The sequence below is a fragment of the Acomys minous genome, assembly GCF_964271855.1.
Source record: "Acomys minous genome assembly, chromosome: 10".
Taxonomy (NCBI): Eukaryota; Metazoa; Chordata; class Mammalia; order Rodentia; family Muridae; genus Acomys; species Acomys minous.
Genome location: NC_140491.1, coordinates 38,183,752 through 38,202,677, shown reverse-complemented (window position 1 = coordinate 38,202,677; position 18,926 = coordinate 38,183,752). Strand labels below are relative to the sequence as shown.

Below are 18,926 nucleotides of genomic sequence, written 5' to 3'. Positions count from 1 at the left end.
AACCATCTGCAACTCCAGCTCAGGTGGACACCCTTTCTGATCTCATAGGGCAACTAAACTCATATGCACACGCCCCCATGTAGGTACATATGCATACACATAATTACAAAGCTTAATTTGTGTTCCAGATTCTTGGTCATTTGTCTTTGGCTCCAGAACACACTGTCTCTTGTTTCATTGACTGTGCGTTTGTGTCCTTGACTGGACTATTTTCTTTCACCAAGTAACACAGAAGAGGTTTCTAAACCACTCTCTTGTTCAGAAGGCTTGTTTTTTTATTTACATTTCATGTATCGATTTTAAAAGTATGTGATGGTGTTCTGACACACTGAATTAATAGAAGTGGTGCTCATCAGGAAAAAAAAATATGTGATGATGAGGCTACAATTTTCTGCTGCTTTACTTAATAACAGTAATATTAAAAATAATACTATAATCTATCTCCATTCACCTAAAAGTAGTGGCATGAACTGTCACCAATATTTTAAGAAGCAAAGAGAGTATAAAAAATATTCACTTAAATAATGATATGAGATCATTAATGTGACCTCATATATAGCACCCTGGCCTTCCTTCAAGTGCAATTGTTCTGTCACATTCAGTTCTCTATCTACAAAACTTCTGAGCAGGGGCTGGAGAGATGGCTCAGGGGTTAAGAGCACTGGCTGTGGTTCTAGAGAATCTGGGTTCAATTCCCAGCACGCACATGGCAGCTCACAGCTGTCTGTAACTTCAGTTTTAGGGCATTCTACACCCTCATACAGCCATACATGCAGGTAAAACACCAATGCACGTGAAATACAAATAAGTAAATTAAAAACAAACAAGCAAACAAAAAACAAGTATTGGTACCTTATTACTGCTTTGCGATCCTTGGGGATCAAGGTCACAAACTCCAGGCCAGGTTTCCCAGATATTCCTTAGCCTGGGAGAGTGAGCAAGATAAACCGTGAGCTGTGTTTAATTTTAGAATGCTTCAGCCTCAGAGCACAAAACAAAACAGCTATTGAGCGCTCACAACCGGAACAGAAACAAAAGTCTCCTTGGAGGCTAGTCTAATTGAGCCGTTAACACACAGGCAGGAGTGGTCTGGAAGCACTTGATCTCACTTGTGTCACTCCCCGGGGCACATTAGGCATGTCCTAACAGCCTTGTCAACGCCCCTCCCCCGAGTTGCTTTTTCCTTAATGAAGATCTTGCAAAGTTTACCATATGATTATGAGTCAGTCAAACAAGGATGAACAGGCCTTTTGTCAGGACTCAGCCTGGCTTCCTCGTAGGAAGAGGGCGGATGGTTCCACGAAGGGGGAGAAAACGGCGTCTCCGGGAGGTCCTTTACATTTCCAAAGGAGAAAAATCTCAGTCTTTAAAATTATGTGAAAAATAAAGTTTCTGTTGTTTATCCTGCCCAGTTTCTGGTCCTCTGTTACTGGGTCTGAGCAGGAGCGTGTATCTGATCAGATGGGTGTCCTCTAATTTATGTACTGATGTCTCAGTTGTGCATGCTATCTTAGTTTATCAGGACAAGGCTCCTTCCGAAGTCAAGGACCATCTCTACATTTACTCCTCTGGAGGAAGAGTTTGCTGTGGCTGGACTCACACATTTAGCTGGGGGGCGGGGGGTGGGCTATGAGTCAGCTATGAGCCAATGTAGGTGGAACAACTGGGTTCGTTCCCATGTGCTTCCCATCCTGGCACAATGTGGTGTGTGTGTGTGTGTGTGTGTGTGTGTGTGTGTGTGTGTGTGTGTGTGTTTCACATCCTAAGAGGCCAATAAAGTGCCCTGGATCCCCTGGAGTTAAAAGTTACATGAGCTGTCTGAACTGGGCACTGGAAACTGAACGTCTGTCTTCTGGAAGAGCATAGCGCCATGTTAACGATTGTGCCATCTCCAGCCCCTAGTTTTTAAACGATAACTTTCAGTATATGTAAATCGCATTTAATTGGACTGATAAGCCTGCATCCGACCCACTGTCATCTTATTGGTCACAACAATTCAAAGAGTCAAACTCAAAGTCAAAGGTTTGGAAGCTATCTATCTACTCTACCTATTGATGGGAGGAACTGCCACGTGATAGAGAGAGCAGAGAACTTATTGATAAACTACCTAAAATGTGGAAAATTCACTATGAAAGGCCTCATCAACAATACAGGTGCCATTTATTTATTTATCAGTTGAAGAAAGGAGTTTGCTGAGGGTGAGGAAATGCATGCATGCAGCAGACATACAGAGAAAAGGACCCTCTGAAAAGCAGAGAGGAGTCTCAGAAAGCTGAACTATCCCAGTGTGTGACTTTAAAACCAGGCTCAGTCTACATAGAGAGTTCCAGGATAATTAGGGCTATGTAGAGAGACCTTGGAGAGAGAGATTTTTATATCCTTGATTTACAAAATATAGCGCCTACCTTATAGTATAAAGTGTAGGAAAATATTACTGGGAAATATAGTCCTTCCACATCCACTTTAGCCTTTTCACCTTACTGATAAATATAGAACTAAAGCCACATGTGTGAGGACTGGAAAAAAATTAATTTGTGTTTTGGAAAACTGAATAGGACACATACAATGTTTTAGAAGGATTCAAGAGTAATTAATATGTAATTTTATTATACAGTTATCAGTCACTTAGTAAATTATTTTTGTACTAGCCAGAATTGTTATAGAATTTTTCTATGTACATGACTCACTTATCCTGAATCATAGGTGCAAGTCACCCTGGAAGTCTAAAGCATACTTTCAGATGCATTCACAAACTGCTTCTATGATAAAAATCCATCACTTAACTAAACTTCTGTGTGAGCTCTGGCCCCTACACCACCAGCTCTGGCCACTCAACTTCTTTTGGCGGTCATGGTTCAAATATAAAACACAAGGTTTACACTTTGGGGGAGATTTCATGAACATGGGATGCTGAAAGAAAGACAGAAACCTGCTATGAAGGGGTGCTCCTCATTCATCCTGGCATACGCGATATCTTGTGGGTGGTTTTGCAAAATAGTCTGCCATCCACCTCTCAGAAATATCATGTATCCACAAAGTTTAGAGAACATTGAGATTGCTAATAATAATAATAATAATAATAATAATAATAATAATAATAATAATAATAATAATAACAACCCTGAAGATTACATCACATTTTGAAGATTTACTAAGCATTCCTCAGCTGAACAGCATTGAAGAGGGATAAGCATCACACAGTGGCTAATTGTCAGTGGGCCATGTCAAACTCCTGCTATTTCCTTGTGCTTTCAGTTTCTCGTGTATGTTCCACACTTTCCTCATTTTCCTTTATAACAGTTCTCTTGGACAGAAATACAAGTTTCTCGTTTCCCCCATAATGTTAGGTGAGGAGTCATGATTTTACAGGTTCAGGTACAGTGTATGTAGCTGCACACACACAGTGTATGTAAGGGCATGCACAGCTGCACTCACAGCGTATGTAAGGGCATGCACAGCACATGGAACTGTACACCCAGGGCTCACACTGCTGATGCCATAAAGTCTTCAGCTCCTGGAACTTTAGCACCGTAAGAACTCTTTCTGCCTCTTCTTCGTCCGGGGTCCCAGAGCCATGAGGGGAGGAATTTAATGACTCCAGGGGATCCAGGGCACTTTATTGGCCTCTTAGGATGTGAAACACACACACACTCTCTCTCCCTCTCTCTCTCTCTCACACACACACAATCTTTAGCATCTTAGCTAGGGTTCTATTGCTGCAATCAAATACCATAACCAAAAAGCAAGTTGGGGAGGGAAGGGGTTACTTGGCTTACTCTTCCCCATCCCTGTTCCTGTCCAAGAAGTCAGGACCTCAAACAGGTCAGGAACCTGTTCCTCCAAGGGAAGGAGCCGATGCAGAGGCCACAGATGGCTGCTGCTTACTGGCTTGTTCATGATGGAATGCTCAGCCTTCTTTCTAACAGAACCTAGGACAACCAGCCCAGGAGTGGCATCACACATAATGGGCTGAGCTTTCCCATGTCAATCACTAACTAAGAAAATGCCTTACAGGACTGTTTACAATCTGCTCTTATGGAGTTATTTTCTTAATTGCGGTTCCTTCCTTTCAGGTGACCTTTGCTTATGTCAAGTTGACATAAAACTATCCAACACAGGAGTGGCGCAGCTTGTAACCCCAGCACTCCCCGAATAGAAAAGGGTCGTGAATTCAAGGCCAGAAGAATTAAACAGCAAGACTCGTCAAAAACATAAACAAAATATTACAAATCTGATCTTGTACTTTGCATATATCCACACCCCCATTTTAAAAAAAATGTAAGCTGTATTTTTGTTAAGTATCCCTTAGCCAGAGATATGCTCTAGGGAAGCCTTTCTTTTTTTTTTTAAATATATTTTATTAATTTATTCATATTACATCTCAATTGTTATCCCATCCCTTGTATCCTCCCATTCCTCCCTCCCTCCCATTCTCCCCTCCCCTATGACTGTGACTGAGGGGGACCTCCTCCCCCAATATATGCTCATAGGGTATCAAGTCTCTTCTTGGTAGCCTGCTATCCTTCCTCTGAGTGCCACCAGGCTTCCCCATCCAGGGGACGTGGTCAAATATGGGACACCAGAGTTCGTTTTAAAGTCAGACCCCACTAAACTTTGAACCCCTACCCAGATCTAGCCAATGGATAAGGAAGCCTTTCAAAAGGTTAATCCAAGGCGCACAGAGCTCCAGAGCCAGCTTCCGTCAAGGCAAAAGACCGGGACAAAGCTCGAAGGAACACTCAGTTTGCATCTGTGGCGGGTGGGGGCAGAAACTTAATCTAGACGAGGTGCCGAAGCCTCTTTGGCCACGATCGCCACCCTGGCTGGAGACCTTATGGATCTCTCTGACTTACGCCCAGGGCTGGGACTGGAGAAGGAAGAGCCACGGGACTGAGCTACGCACGCGCAGAGACTCGGAGCGACGCACGCGCGGTCCGCAGAGGCGGTGTCATGGCGTCATCACCGTGCGTCCTCTTTCCTGGAGACCGGTGGCCACGGCATTGAGGTATTGTGCAAACCTGGTTTTGGGTGGGTGTCGTGCTCCTGTCACGGTCTCGTTACTCGCGCCCCGGGATCGCGTCCATCCCGTGGCCCGCTGGGAGGAGCCGAGCGGGGCTTCTCCGCTGTTAGCGCAGTCCCCTGAGCCTGCCAATGGCGGCTCTCAGCCTTTGCCTTGGTGTGGCCCTGTTTTCTCTCTCAACTCCGCCTTCCTCATCCTCCTTCGATTGTTAACGTTGCCTTTCTAGGGATGGAAAGCAGCAAGCTAAACACCTGACGTCTTAATTTTCTAACTGATTTCAAACCTTATTGTTTGTTTGTTTATTTTCTAGACAGGGTTTCTCTGTGTAGCCTTGGCTATCCAGGACTCGCTTCTTAGACGAGGCTGGCCTCGAACTCACAGTGATCCTCCTGCCTCTGCCTACTGAGTGCTGGGATCAAAGCCGTGTATCACCGCCCGGGGCTTCCTGGTTTCAAATCTTAATGGAGAAAGGCCAAAATGGAAGGGGGAAAGAGTAACTTTTCCACGCAGTACTTACTGTTCCGCCCAAGGTCGGAATGCTTTGGTGACACTGTTAGCCCATTTGAGATAACGGTTTCCTTTTTTCAGTTTTTGAGATATGTTTTCTCTGTGTAACAGCTCCGGTTGGCCTTCTGTAGACCAGCTTGTCTTTGAACTCAGAAATCTGCCTCCCTCGACCTCCTAAGTGCTAGAATTAAAGGCGAGGGCCACCACGCCTGGCCAACAGCTTCCTGCTGTAGTGGATTATGTTAAGAGAATAATTTTTCTTTATGATCTGGGAAAAGTTCAGCATGGCTCAAATTTCTGTTAGAAGATAGCTTTAATTAAAATTTGTTGACTACAAAATAGTTTTTGCTTGGAAAAAGGTATATTTGCCCTGGTGAGATGTTCATGGTGTAGTTATTAACCTGTTTGGACTAAGAGTAGACAGAACTAGGTACCAGCGACATATATCTATATATCTAGTTTATAAATAAAAGCTAAGCCTAATTGAACTTAGAAATTTAGAAAACTACTACTGGTTGGTGGAACTGATAGACTGAATTGTTTTGTTACAAGGTGACAATGTGAACAGTAGAAAAGGAAGCCTTACATGTTCTCAGGTTTTACTGAAAATTACAAATAACATTATCAGAATCACTGTTTGACCAAGACAGTAGTTTGAGAACTTATATGTGCATCTCACCATTATTTTCTAAGATAATGCTGTGTGGAACATAATTATAGGAATAGAATTATTATGTAGAACCATATGGTGCAAATTGCTCTCTGGTTCCAAAAATCAATTAAGTATATGTTGGATTTTCGTTCTCTTACTCATATGGTAACTGTGCGGAACTCTAATTGCTGTAGAGATGAAAACAGCTTTCAGATATACATTACCATATTTTTCTCATGGGTCCATGTACTGGGTTCTTAATCTCTTTAAGTCCAAACTGGGACATGATGATAAGATTCTCCAAACTTGGGTACCAGTTAACTTTGTGTGTGTGTGTGTGTGTGTGTGTGTGTGTGTGTGTGTGTGTGTGTATAGAAACTGAATTTTCATTTTCTCTGGGCTATTGATAGTGTTATGGTGCTCATGATGGTGAGCAGTGGTGGCATAGATCCAAGTGACTCATGTGATTCATAGAGTAAATTACGTAGTATGTGGCGTATTGTATTAAATAAGTTATATGAGATATTTACCACTGAAGGACTCAGGCCTACAGTCAGGGTTCAGAGAGCATAATAAGGTACTGCAGAGGAATTTTGATCCAGCACCATGGCTACTCTGTTAAGGGATCACATCCAAAGACCTAGGTCTGTGCCATCTGGCTGGAATACACACCTTTAATCCGTCTAGCGGGAATACAGACACACCTTTAGTACACATCTTTAATCCCAAACAATGATGTCTAATTGAGGGGCAGGCAAAGTGATGAATCAGAGAAAAATTTGGCAGAATAAGCGAGATAGGATACACGTACAGTGTAGTACAGTGGAGGAGAGTACAGTACAGAAATACAGTAGAGCTTGCAGCTAGGTGCAGTTTGGTTTAGTTAATGTAGTTCAGAGGCCATTTTTCCAAGCAGAACAATTCAGTGAGAAGCTTGGAGAGGAGTTTTTAGCCAGAATAGCTGAGTTGAAACAGCCAGCCAGAGTTCAGAAAGAACTAGAAAGGGTGAGCTTATTCAGCAGTTTGTTTCAGAGGCTAAAAACCTTTGCTTACATTTGATGCTGTTTGGCACTTGAAAAGTGGGATCTTATTTTTGTGGCTTCCTTGGTGAAGTTGAGTAGTTTTATGGGTGTTGGTTACTTGGATTCTTTTGTGACCTTCTTGCTTCTTGTCTACTTTCTCTGGGGTTGTGTATAGTTTCTACTTGTTTGTTAAATTGATTCGCAGAGGCTCAGTTTTCCATTGTGCTACAGATGTATTTTATTTGGACTTAGATCTGATCTGTGTGTTTTCACATGAATACATTTTGATGCATCAGATAAACATGAAAGAAATTATGGTGTTCTGAGGCTTAGAGATAGGGTGTGTACTTAGCACTCATGAGGCCCTTGGATCAGTTTCCAAACAGCTGCCCTGCCCGCCCCAGTGACATTAGAATGTTTTAAAGAAGGCCGATTGTAACATAATCAGATGATCTGAAATGTTGCCTTTGTTGGCAAGGTTAGGCTTGCGCATGTTCAGCAATTGTACGGGTATGGTAAACCCCGCCTACCCTTCCCTCTCTCCTGTAGTAGGGCTGTGTGAATGTTCTAGGTTACACCCTCTTCATCCTGCCCTGTGCGACTGAATCTAAGACTCGGTTTGACCTAACTGCTATCTACCTTCCTTATAATGATCTACATTTTTGTTTTGCTCTTTAGTTATGAAGACTACTTTTTAAAAAGTTAATGTATGCTGTTAGGTGATTTCACTACTATGTACTTCAGTATATATCCTTAAATGACAGTCATTGTGTGTCTACAGTACCGTTTTCATATGCAACAAAATTCTCTATAATTTTGGTAATGAATGTCACAGATAATTATGCCAACTAGATTATTTTATGAATGAGAAATTAGGAACCCATAGAGATTTAGTGATTTCTCCAAGGTAACAGTCAGTGTTGAAGGGACACTGCAAGCTCAGGTGCTGCAGGATATTTGATCCCATTGTGAACTGTAACAACCTGTCGTTTATTTGCTGTGGTTGAGCCTTAACACACACCTTTAATCCAAGAACTTTCTGTTTGTTGTAAACAGGTGATTAAGGTGTGGTTCAACCAGCCCTAGCTCACACCTTTAATCCAAGAGCTTTCTGTACACAGGATTTAGTAAAGTTAACCCTAGGTCAAGAGGTGGAGTAAGAAACCAGCTGACAGGGATTAAAGAGTAGGCGGGACTTTGAGTTGAGGGGTATTTAAGATGGTTGTAGAAGGGGCTTTTAGCTTTTAGCTCTTTGGCTTTTGAGCTCTCCAGCTCCTTGGCCTTGAGTTTTGGCCTTTTCCTCCTGGTGAGCTAGTAAGCCTTTTGGGCTTTTTCCATCTGGACGTGAGGTGAGTAGGAAGATCAGCTGGCACTTTCTCTGCCTCTCTGAGCTAGCAGGTTTTTCACTCCAGCATCTGGCTCCTGAGTTTTTATTGGTAAAATAGAACATGTGGGATTTTCATTTAAAACAACTCAGGTGTCACCTTCTGTTAATGTCCCCCAAACCCTGCATACAGCTGTAGCTCAAATGTTTAAGAACTGTGAGTACATATATGAGCTTGAACTTGAAAGGGAATTTTAGTGATAGTTAAGAAAGATTTTTCATATTTAGGATTTTTCTTTTTCTTTTCTTTTTTTATTATTTAATTAATTTATTCAGATTACAACTCGATTGTTATCCCATCACTTGTATCCTCCTGTTCCTCCCTCCTGCTTTCACCCTATTCCTCTCCCCTAGGCCTAAGACCGAGGGGAAACTCCTCCCCCACTATATGGTCATAGGCTATCAAGTCTTTTCTTTTTTGTTTTTCTTTCTTTCCTTTTTTGTTTTTCTTTCTTTCATTCTTTTTTTTTTCTTTTCTTTTTTTCCTTAAGACAAGGTTTCTCTGTGCAGCCTTGGCCATCCTGAACTCACTTGGTAGACCAGGCTGGCCTCGAACTCACATCGATCCTCCTGCCTCTGCCTCCTGAGTGCTAGGATTAAAGGTGTGCCCCACCATGCCCGACATAGGATGAAAGTCTGATAAATACATTCTCGATGTCTGCTGAAGAACTCAACAAAATGAGTTTCTCTGAAAATCTTTGCTTTCAATACAATGCTTTAAAAGATGTAGTTTTCCTCCATGTATTTTTACTTCTGAGGTGGTGTCTCCTGTAGCAGAGCCCGGCCTTGAACTTGCCTAAAGCTGAGAGTGCCTGGATCTCCTGATCCTCACTGCCTAAGTCCACGTGGCACTGTGTCCACGTGAACGTGGCTTTTTGCTTATTGACATGTGGTGTTATAATCATGTTTTTGGAGCTTTAGAAGTCTCAGGATTGATGGGTGGCTGCCGTGGACTGTTTCCTCTTCCCCCATGCGGTTTAGGACGAGATGTTGGAAAGTAGCTGTTGCAGACTTGCATGTGGAGATCACTTCTTTACCTTACTCAAAAGTAATGTACTTGTCATTTTCTGTCTAAAGCTCTGTCTCCGGTATGAACTCTGAATTCCTTTTTTCAGTTGGTCACAATGGCAGGTGAAGAAATGAATGAAGATTATCCTGTAGAGATTCACGAGTCCTTATCAGCCCTGGAGAGCTCCCTGGGTGCTGTGGACGACATGCTGAAGACCATGATGTCTGTTTCTCGGAACGAGTTGTTGCAGAAGGTATTTGAAATCTATTTCCCACAGATGAATTTCCTAACACAGAAACACTTGGAAGGAACAGTTGATTAGCGCTGTCCACGGGTGTTATGTGCAGAAGTGCTGGTGTCTGTTTAGCCAGAGCAGCCAACAAAGCTTCTGTGTTGGGAACTTGCTTTTGAAAAGCAAGGAGCACTCATAGCATTCTTTTTGACAGACTCTATCTTTTACGGTTTATGTATTATAACGATATCAGAGTTTCTGGAAACACTGCGGTACAAAAACAGTAATTAAATCGTTTCTTCTGTCTTTAGTATTGCTTAAGCATTTTGTTCTGCTTTTTATATATAAGTGAATCATAACCAATGCTTATGTTGAATAATTATTTTTGACATAAAAAGTCCAGATTGTAACTCTGAAATTGATGTTAGAAGAATTTTTCTTGGACTGTACAAATTCCTTGTTTAACCAAAATTGATATCCAGAAGCCAAACTTTTTTTTAGCAAAAACTAAATCACTGGCTATATTTGGGTATATGTATGTGTCCATGAAAAAAAGAGGACACGAGTCTGAAGGAGAGCAGGGAAGGTGTGCAGGAGGGAGGCCAGGGAGGGAGACGTAGTCTACTTAAAGTGAGACTCAGATAGCCAAAAAGAATAACTGTCTATGAAAACATTTGTGCAAATTATTTCTAGATTATTATAGGGAGTGAGATAAGTGTGCTTTTGCTACTTTGTGGTTGGGAAAAGTTTAAAGTGTTGCCTGCTGGTGTTCAAAGTTTGTGTATGTATCTTTCATTTTCTTGTTTCTTTCTGTTTTACTAGTTGGACCCTCTTGAACAAGCAAAGGTGGATTTAGTTTCTGCATACACATTAAACTCAATGTTTTGGGGTATGTATTTTGCTTTGTAGTTCACTAGAAAGTATATTATTGTGTCAAATGGGATTTGTTTTTAAGAACTGGAACAGTCCTTCATAGTAATTTTATTGGTCATATGTTTTTTTTTCTTTTATGTCAGAATACAGGGTACCTGTGAGCCACACATAAACTTAATATATCATAGAGGTTAAATAATTTGAAGTTGAATTAACTATGCAACTTTTCTTCTTTGAATAATGAAGATTTCTTTTATTACAACAGTCTTACAATTATATATACCAGTTTACTTCATGCAGTCTTTCTCTTACAGTTTATTTGGCAACTCAAGGAGTTAATCCTAAGGAGCATCCAGTGAAGCAAGAATTGGTAAGATGTCCGTGATCTGTCGCTGTTCACGTGTCTGCTGTATAACTCTTGAGTTTCAGTCTTACGGCCATTATCACACTTACTAGGGAGATCAAGATTAGGGCAGGATGCCATAATTCTAGTAATTATTTATAACTTTCATGTTATTTTTCCTATAAATTCTTAAAATTTTATTCATCTCCTGGGCTACTTAAAAAAGAAAAAAAGAAAATGAAAAAAAAAAAAACCCTTACACAATTCTTAAAAGTGAATTCCAGTTGATTTACTAGCAAAGATGGGAAAAATTCTCTCCTACCTTTTCAATTCCTCCATTAACTCATTTTCTCAGCAGTAAAGAATTCAGTTCAGCAACAAAGCTAAAAGCTTTTTTGGCACCGGCTGTGTGTATGCTGTCCAGTAATTCTGCATCAGTGACATATTTATAACCTGTAGTAAATCTTCTAGGTTTGTCTCTGTATTCCATCTAGATGTATAAGTACACTAAATAAGATCTAATATCTTGGAGTTTTTGCTGACTTCAAATATTAAATCAAATCATCCAATTTGAAGGAGAAAAATAGAAATCAAACTTAGACTTACCTTATTGACTTGGCTTTATGAATAAGAGTTTTAATGAATTTATTCTTTGTGCACATAAAATATAATGTACATGTATATGTATATATGTAGAACACACTTGACATTATATCTTTGTTTTCAAGTCTTATAGTAGCCAGTAATGTGTGTTATTTACATCTTAGTAAAACATAGGTAATCTACTTAAAGATAAATGAGTAATCCAGGCCTTTTTCTTCATTAAAAAAAAATGTATAGACTAAATTTTTTTTTAAATCCTTGAGAGAAAACCACATTTAAACTTAAATATTGTAGTTGTGAAAACATTTTAAGGGAAAAGCATAAAGGAATATATGTACATATATATATATATATATATATATATATATATATATATATATATATATATATATCGTCCTATGCTGCTGGCTTTAAGAAGTACAGGTTATACGTGTAGCATTCTAATAGTGTCCTTTTATGAAATTATTTTCAACACAAAGATAGAGTGCTCAATATTGCATTTGTAAAAGAGGAAGATCATTTGTCTTTGTTCTTCTTCAGAATTTACTTTATAGAGAGCATATTAATTTTCTGGATAAGGATTGATAAATAAAAATTTTTTTAAGTCTATTCCCTTTTTGACCTTGCAGCAGACATAACTAATTGATTACAGAGTTAGCGGAAATTTCTTTGCTATTTATCATGTGCACACAAATGAGAAAACAGTTACCTTATTTATCCAGTAACAATTGAGTGCCTACTAAGAAACAGGCATTATTTTCAAGTGATGATGAATTGGAGAAAAAAAACTAAGGAATGCAGCAGGTACCACACTTTGAATGAAGGGAAACACTCAGTAACCATAATAAGATAAACACTGAACATATTGACTATACTGGGTGCTAAAAAAGTATTTTATGGGGGAAAAAGAACCAAGCAGATGTAGTGAAGCTTAGTACCTGCGTAAAGTGTCTGGTTTTAAAAGGTGAAGGGAGGACTTCGCTGACAAGATTGACAGACTAGAAGAGAGGCAGTAGTGGGTGGTGTTTGTAGGCAGAGCAGCAAGCGAGGCGAAGGCCCCGAGCCAGGCCAGCGTGGATCTTTATTTTACCATTTGAAGTATAAGATTTGTTTATTCTAAGCAGGCTACCAAGATAAGACTTGATAGCCTATGACCATATAGTGGGGGAGGAGGTCCCCTCAGTCTTACACCTAGGGGAGGGGAATAGGGTGAAAGGGAGAGGGAGGAAGGAACAGGAGGATACAAGTGATGGGATAACAACTGAGTTGTAATCTGAATAAATTAATAAAATTAAAATTAGTTAAAAAAAAGTTTATTTTAAATAATACAGGAGATTGAAAGTGGTCCAGTGGCCCATGTTTCTTACTTTTAAAGTCTTTATATTAGAAAACTGCACATACTTACCAGTAAAAATTTTGAAATTGAATAAAAGAGCTCATATTTTCATTTTGCCCCTTTTAATTATGACACTAGACAGTAACATAAAATAGACATACATACTGCCCTACCCATTTTCTGTTTAGAAAAATGATGGGGGGCTAGAGAGATGGCTCAGTGGTTAAGAGCACTGCCTGCTCTTCCAAAGGACCCGGGTTCAATTCCCAGCACCCACATGATAGCTCACAACTGTCTGTAATTCCACTTCCAAGGGATCTGATACCTTCACACTAATGCACATAAAATAAAATTAAATAAACTATTTTTTTAAAAAGAAAAATGATGGAAGAATTTAGTTTGTTGGTACAAGTGTAGGAGAACTCAGATTTTAGAATTTACTCTTTAGATACAAAATAGTTAAAATTAGAATTTCAGTTAATGTTAGTTAAAACAATAGAGCAGTACATAAAATTGGTTATTGTTTGTAGTGATAGTGCAGCATGAGCCTCTCTCTGGGAGAGTTCAGAACACTGTTAAAATGTTTGGGTCTTTGTTTTTGCTGTTTTTAGACAGGCTCTTATAGAGGGAACCCAAGCTAGCCTCAGACTGGCTTATTTTGAAGTCTTGGTCCTCTTGCCTCAGCCCTCCAAGTGCTGGGATTTCAGGGTGAAGCCCCATGCCCACTGGAAGGACTTTAAAATATGTCTTTTTCCTAGACTGTCAGCTCCAAGCATGGGGCGTATTTATCCTGTTCATTTGCACGCACCAGTACCATGAACCTGGTGGACAGTGAACACGCAGTGTTGCTTCTCACTGAGGAGTGTGATAAGCCTGGTGCTAGTGAAGAGTGCAGGAGTCATTGACTTCCCGTTTCTTTTCCTTCTTTTGTCTCTAAGGAACGAATCAGAGTCTACATGAACAGAGTCAAAGAAATCACAGACAAGAAGAAGGCTGCCAAGCTGGACAGAGGTGCCGCTTCGAGATTTGTCAAAAACGCTCTCTGGGAACCAAAACAAAAAAGCACGCCCAAAGCTGCTAATAAAGGGAAAAGTAAACATTAACTTTTCGGTTTTGATGTACATGTTTTCAAAAAGTACATCATTTGTATCAGTTTACAGAGTAGGTGGTTATGTGGCCGTGCAGTGTTTAAATGGATTCCTTTTTGAATTCACATATACATTTGTGTATTAAATTTGTGATACTGAATCTTTTTTTTTTGCTGAGAAAGATTAAGTTGTCTTTATTGATTTTCATATAAAGCATCATGATGTTTTTAATATTATAAGATATTCTATAAGCAATTGTGAAATCCAAATGTTCTTTGTAAACATTTGTAGTGTTTTAAATGAATAATGATATTATATTATAAAGTGTGCTGTCTATAGATGGAGTTATAAGGACATCTGTTTTCACTAATGACGATAAAATGCATTGACTTCAATACCCACTTTGTTTTCTGTTTAGTTTGTTCAACATGTTCCTATGATATTTTTTTTTTTTTGGAGTAATTACTGTCTTGATATTCAGAATGCAAAATTGAAACCTTAAGGCTGTGCTTTAATTCTTCATGTTCATTTAAAATAAAATATTCTCATTAACATTGATGGGAAATAAGGCTGTGTGTCCTGGCTGGCTTTGGCTTGATTCCCTCTTCCTAAAGGTTGTAGCTGCGTAGCTCACTCGCTTTCTGTGAGTGAGTGAACGAGCCCTCCAGCTGAGGAGGGTGTGAGGAGCTCGGTCCAGTAGACAACGTTTAGGAGTCATGATCCTCAATTCCCCTGCTCTCTCTCTCTCTCTCTCTCTCTCACTCTTTCAGATTTTTTTTTTTTTGAGAAAATATTTCCTAGGCCATATGAATGTTTTGAACTAAGTTTTTAAAATTAAATATGCCCACTTAGGCACAAGAAGAATCAAATTCTGTTTATATTCTGACTTATTTTTCCAGAATATTTATTATGGAGAATTATACTTATTAAACCTTCTTAATGTCTGAGCCCCTATTGCTGCTCGCAGCCCACATCATCATGTGTGGGAATGCCAGGTATAGCCAAGTTCTTTTGCTTCTGAGAATAAGAGCTGCTGAAATTGCCCGTGATCACCTTTTCATACCTAACTGTGAATGCCTGAGTCTCTTGATTTAGGTAGCAGATACTGGAACTGCTCTTACGTCACAGTGGACTTCGTAAGGCTACGAAAATCTGTGGTTCATGAAGAAGTCACCAGTGGATGCAGAAGCTCGCAGCTCCGCTAGCAGATTCTTTTCCAAGTGAAAGAACATTTATGAACATTTGTAGCTACTTCACTCGCAGCTATTTTAATTCCCTCAGATTTCTAGCTAGTTTTAAATAACTTTATTAGAGAAATATGTGCTTTACTGAGATAATTGTAAAATGTATTCTCAGTGTTATTCCTTACTAAGAAAATTGTATCTTGTATTTCCCTTTTCAAATTTCATAAAGAAAACACTTTTAATGAAAAATTTCACATGATTGCAGAAAATCATTAGCCAAAGTATTTGTTTCTGAAAGTCCAGCTCTACATCCTATTGCATTTGGAGAGCCTTAACTATTTTTAAAACATGTGTTTGTAGAAATAAAACATTTTGAGTCTATTCCATTTTATTATGTAGAATTTGAAGTAATTAATACAACATAGCAAGGAGCTGAATAGTAATTTTTTGGATAATTTGTTTCATAAATTAACACACTGACGTCCATATTTCTTTTTTTAAATATATTTTATTAATTTATTCATATTACATCTCAATTGTTATCCCATCCCTTGTATCCTCCCATTCCTCCCTCCCTCCCATTTTCCCCTTACTCCCCTCCCCTGTGACTGTTCCTGAGGGGGACCTCCTCCCCCTGTATATGCTCATAGGGTATCAAGTCTCTTCTTGGTAGCCTGCTATCCTTCCTCTGAGTGCCACCAGGCCTCCCCATCCAGGAGATGTGGTCAAATATGGGGCACCAGAGCACTTAGAAATATGGACATCGACTTGCAGCCATCCATATTTCTAAGTGCTGTGCTCAATTCTAGATTTCAGAGCTGATGTCTGCAGCCCTTGCGCTGTTTTTATGACATGTTATGGGACAATAGTCTTATTTCAGAGTTCCTGGAAATTATGGGCAGTTATGCTGGCTAGGCTTAGCCAGAACTGCACAAGGTGGTGGGTGGGTTCATCTGTTAAGTGTCGAGTAGTTACTAGTGACAGTTTATTCCAAGTAGTGCTTTTCTTTACGGGTAGGTGCTGTGTGTTTTATTAATCTTCCTGGGAGTTGACATGGAGGGGTTGCAGCTGTGGGTAGTCTTAAGATTACTCTTGTAGATACTGATCTAAATGAAATCTTTTAATATTTTAAAGGCAGTTTTCTTGTTGTTCACAGTTACAGAGTGGGAGGTAGAATGTTAAATAAAAAGTTGAAGTTTATACTTCTGGAATTAGGTCTTATCAAGTAGATGGGGTTTTTAAGAAACTGAAATATAAAAATCTACTTAAATTACTAAAGTACATTGATATTGTTTCTAACTATAGCTTTTAAAGTTGTTTAGAAACTTGAATACTTAAAAAATGGACAGTGTACTGAAGATAGACACTTTTTTCTTCCATAGGCTATTGAAGAAAGATATTTTGGGATTGATCATTTATGATTCTATTAAGTTATAGTTTAATATGATAAATTCCCAGAACTGAAGATTTTTCAGAGTATTACAGAAACATTTAGGTCATGATTTTGAACGTTTTTTTAGACAACAGGAAGAAAAATAAGCACTGACCCTCACAGCAGAACAAATAAACTTCTCCAGGCGTTTCAGGGGCTCTTCCTAATGATCTAGACAGCACCCTGGCTTGCGTGGATGTGCAGTAAATGTGCTTTACTGATATCAACACTCCTCTTTCCTTACATTCTAATCTAAGACTTGAGTTTTGGAACAACAAACCATATATTGCGTAGTAACTGACAGTTGTCACTGGCAGTTGTGCTTTTACACAGAGTTAGAGTAGAACTTGACCCATTTGTTTTTTATTTCTTTTATCTCTTCTGGTATTGGATATTGAGCCAGGCCCTCAAGCATACTAGGCAAGGACTCCATCCCCAGTTATAGCACAATTTAAAATATAGCCCAAATTAGTGAAGCTATTCACGGAAAGGGCAGCTACCGTGAAGCTATTGACTGTAACTTGTAGCCTCACCCACCTCCCTACCAAGGCCCAAGCCAACCAATTCTGGTCCCTTCCCTTCCCTCCCCTCTCTTCCCTTCTCTCTTGTAACTTGCTAGAAAACCAGGCTGGCCTCAAACTCATAAAAATCTTTCTTCCTCTGCCTACCAGATGCTGAGGGCAGGTAGATGCCACCACACCCAACTCAGTCCTGGTTCTTTAAGGGTTATTTTTATTTCATTTGTGAATGTTTTGCCTGCATGTATGTCTGTGTATCACATGTGTGCAGTGCCTGAATAGGCCAGAGACGAGTGCTGGATGCCCTGGAACTGGAGTTAGAGACAGTTAGTGCTGGGAACTGAACTTGTATTGTCTCCAAGACCACGGTGTGCTCTCAGGCACTGAGCCATCTCTCCAGACCCTGTGCTTAAAAAGTAGAAAGACGATGCTGGCTTTAACTCCCTCCTCCCAGTAGGCCTTGAAGTTTATGTATCTCAGCAGGACCACAGCCTGCAAAATGTCAGTTTCACAAAGTGATATATATTTCAGGTAGTGTACAAAAAGTGATGGTGGAAAAATAAGCTTTTATAAATGAAACATTGAAGAGACTTTATTACTCGCTCTTCAGTTTAGTGTCGCCTTTAAGGTACACCATTTCATTTTGGCAGCTACAATAAATGACTGGAGGAAATTGAGGGTAATAATTCAACATTTCAAGATGCTGCTCTCATAATGGATGTAGACCTACGCAGGGCTCGGACTTAAAGTTTACAGTTATACAGTATCCTGGAAATCCACGGGGAGGGAATTAAGGAACAGAACGCTTGCCTTGCGTGGATGTTATCTGCTGAGATCCTGTGTTGGCAATGTCACTGCTGACAGAAGCCTGTTACTCCGTTTGCTGTGAAATCCGGTTTATCTTGGAGTTTATCAAAAAGGGATTGGTTATTAAAATAAAGATTATAACAAGGAGTGTGCCCCAGTGTAGAGTTGGAGCACTCCCTGGATTGCTGAGAGACCGTGCTGTAACGGGCCTGGCTGCTCTCTTGCATTTGCTGCCTTTTCTCAGTACTGTTCCTTGAGCTGTTTAAACTGAAGTCATCTGCTGCCCTTGTCTCATTATTGTTTTTAAAAAGTTATTTAAGTACATAGTTTACCCAGACATCTAGTTATTTTTGAGGTAGTGATGCTTGTGATTTTGGTTATTAGGTCAAGGAGTATAGAGTATTTTGTAATTTTTCTGGGGCACAATCTTAATTGCTGCTAGTTCACAAAGGAAGACAATATTCAACCTAGCTGACCTCTGCTTCCAGTTTTTATTATTGTTTTTTGTTTGTACTCTTAGTCTCATCCATTTGTTTGCTCATTCATTCAATAAAATGCTTAACTGAGCTGTGGGCAAAGTTGTGTTTTGGGCATAGGAGACTCAGTAGTTAACTGACATGGGAGTCCTTGGGAGATGCTAGGTTTCTTGTTTGTTTTTTTGTTTTCAGTGTTGGGATTAAACCTAAGGTTGGGATTAAACCTTACTACATGCCAGGCAAGCACTCCACCACTGACTTACACCTTGCTCCCAACCAGAAGATGGCTGCCATGCATGGACTTGTGCCCCCAACCCCCGCATTGATGTATTGCAGACCTAGGCTTCAGCACCGCATAATGTCACCTTCTTTTGGAATGGGGTTATTGAGCATGTAGTCAGCATGAGATCATTAGCCTATTTCCCAGTTGCATATGACAG

At 39.8% G+C, this 18,926-nt stretch overlaps 1 protein-coding gene across 2 annotated transcripts; it reads left to right on the top strand.

Moving 5' to 3' along the window:
• Positions 1 to 4,881: 4,881 nt before the first annotated feature.
• On the top strand, positions 4,882 to 14,648 carry C1D (C1D nuclear receptor corepressor). 2 transcript variants are annotated; one of them, XM_084799836.1, is made up of 5 exons: positions 4,882 to 5,005; positions 9,701 to 9,847; positions 10,649 to 10,715; positions 11,014 to 11,069; positions 13,920 to 14,648. In XM_084799836.1, exons 2-5 carry the CDS (start codon positions 9,710 to 9,712, stop codon positions 14,082 to 14,084), a joined length of 426 nt encoding a protein of 141 aa, XP_084655962.1. In that variant the 5' UTR covers positions 4,882 to 5,005; positions 9,701 to 9,709; the 3' UTR covers positions 14,085 to 14,648. The 2 variants fall into 2 exon arrangements, with proteins under 2 accessions (XP_084655962.1, XP_084655963.1); XM_084799837.1 differs by lacking the exon at positions 4,882 to 5,005 and adding an exon at positions 8,467 to 8,550.
• The last annotated feature ends 4,278 nt before the right edge of the window (positions 14,649 to 18,926 follow it).

Excerpts from the sequence above, each read along its gene's own strand:
- C1D (XM_084799836.1), top strand. The coding sequence starts at position 9,710 with ATGGCAGGTGAAGAAATGAATGAAGATTATCCTGTAGAGATTCACGAG. Across the intron at positions 9,848-10,648 it reads GGAACGAGTTGTTGCAGAAG|TTGGACCCTCTTGAACAAGC; the intron begins GTATTTGAAATC and ends CTGTTTTACTAG. Across the intron at positions 11,070-13,919 it reads ATCCAGTGAAGCAAGAATTG|GAACGAATCAGAGTCTACAT; the intron begins GTAAGATGTCCG and ends TTTGTCTCTAAG.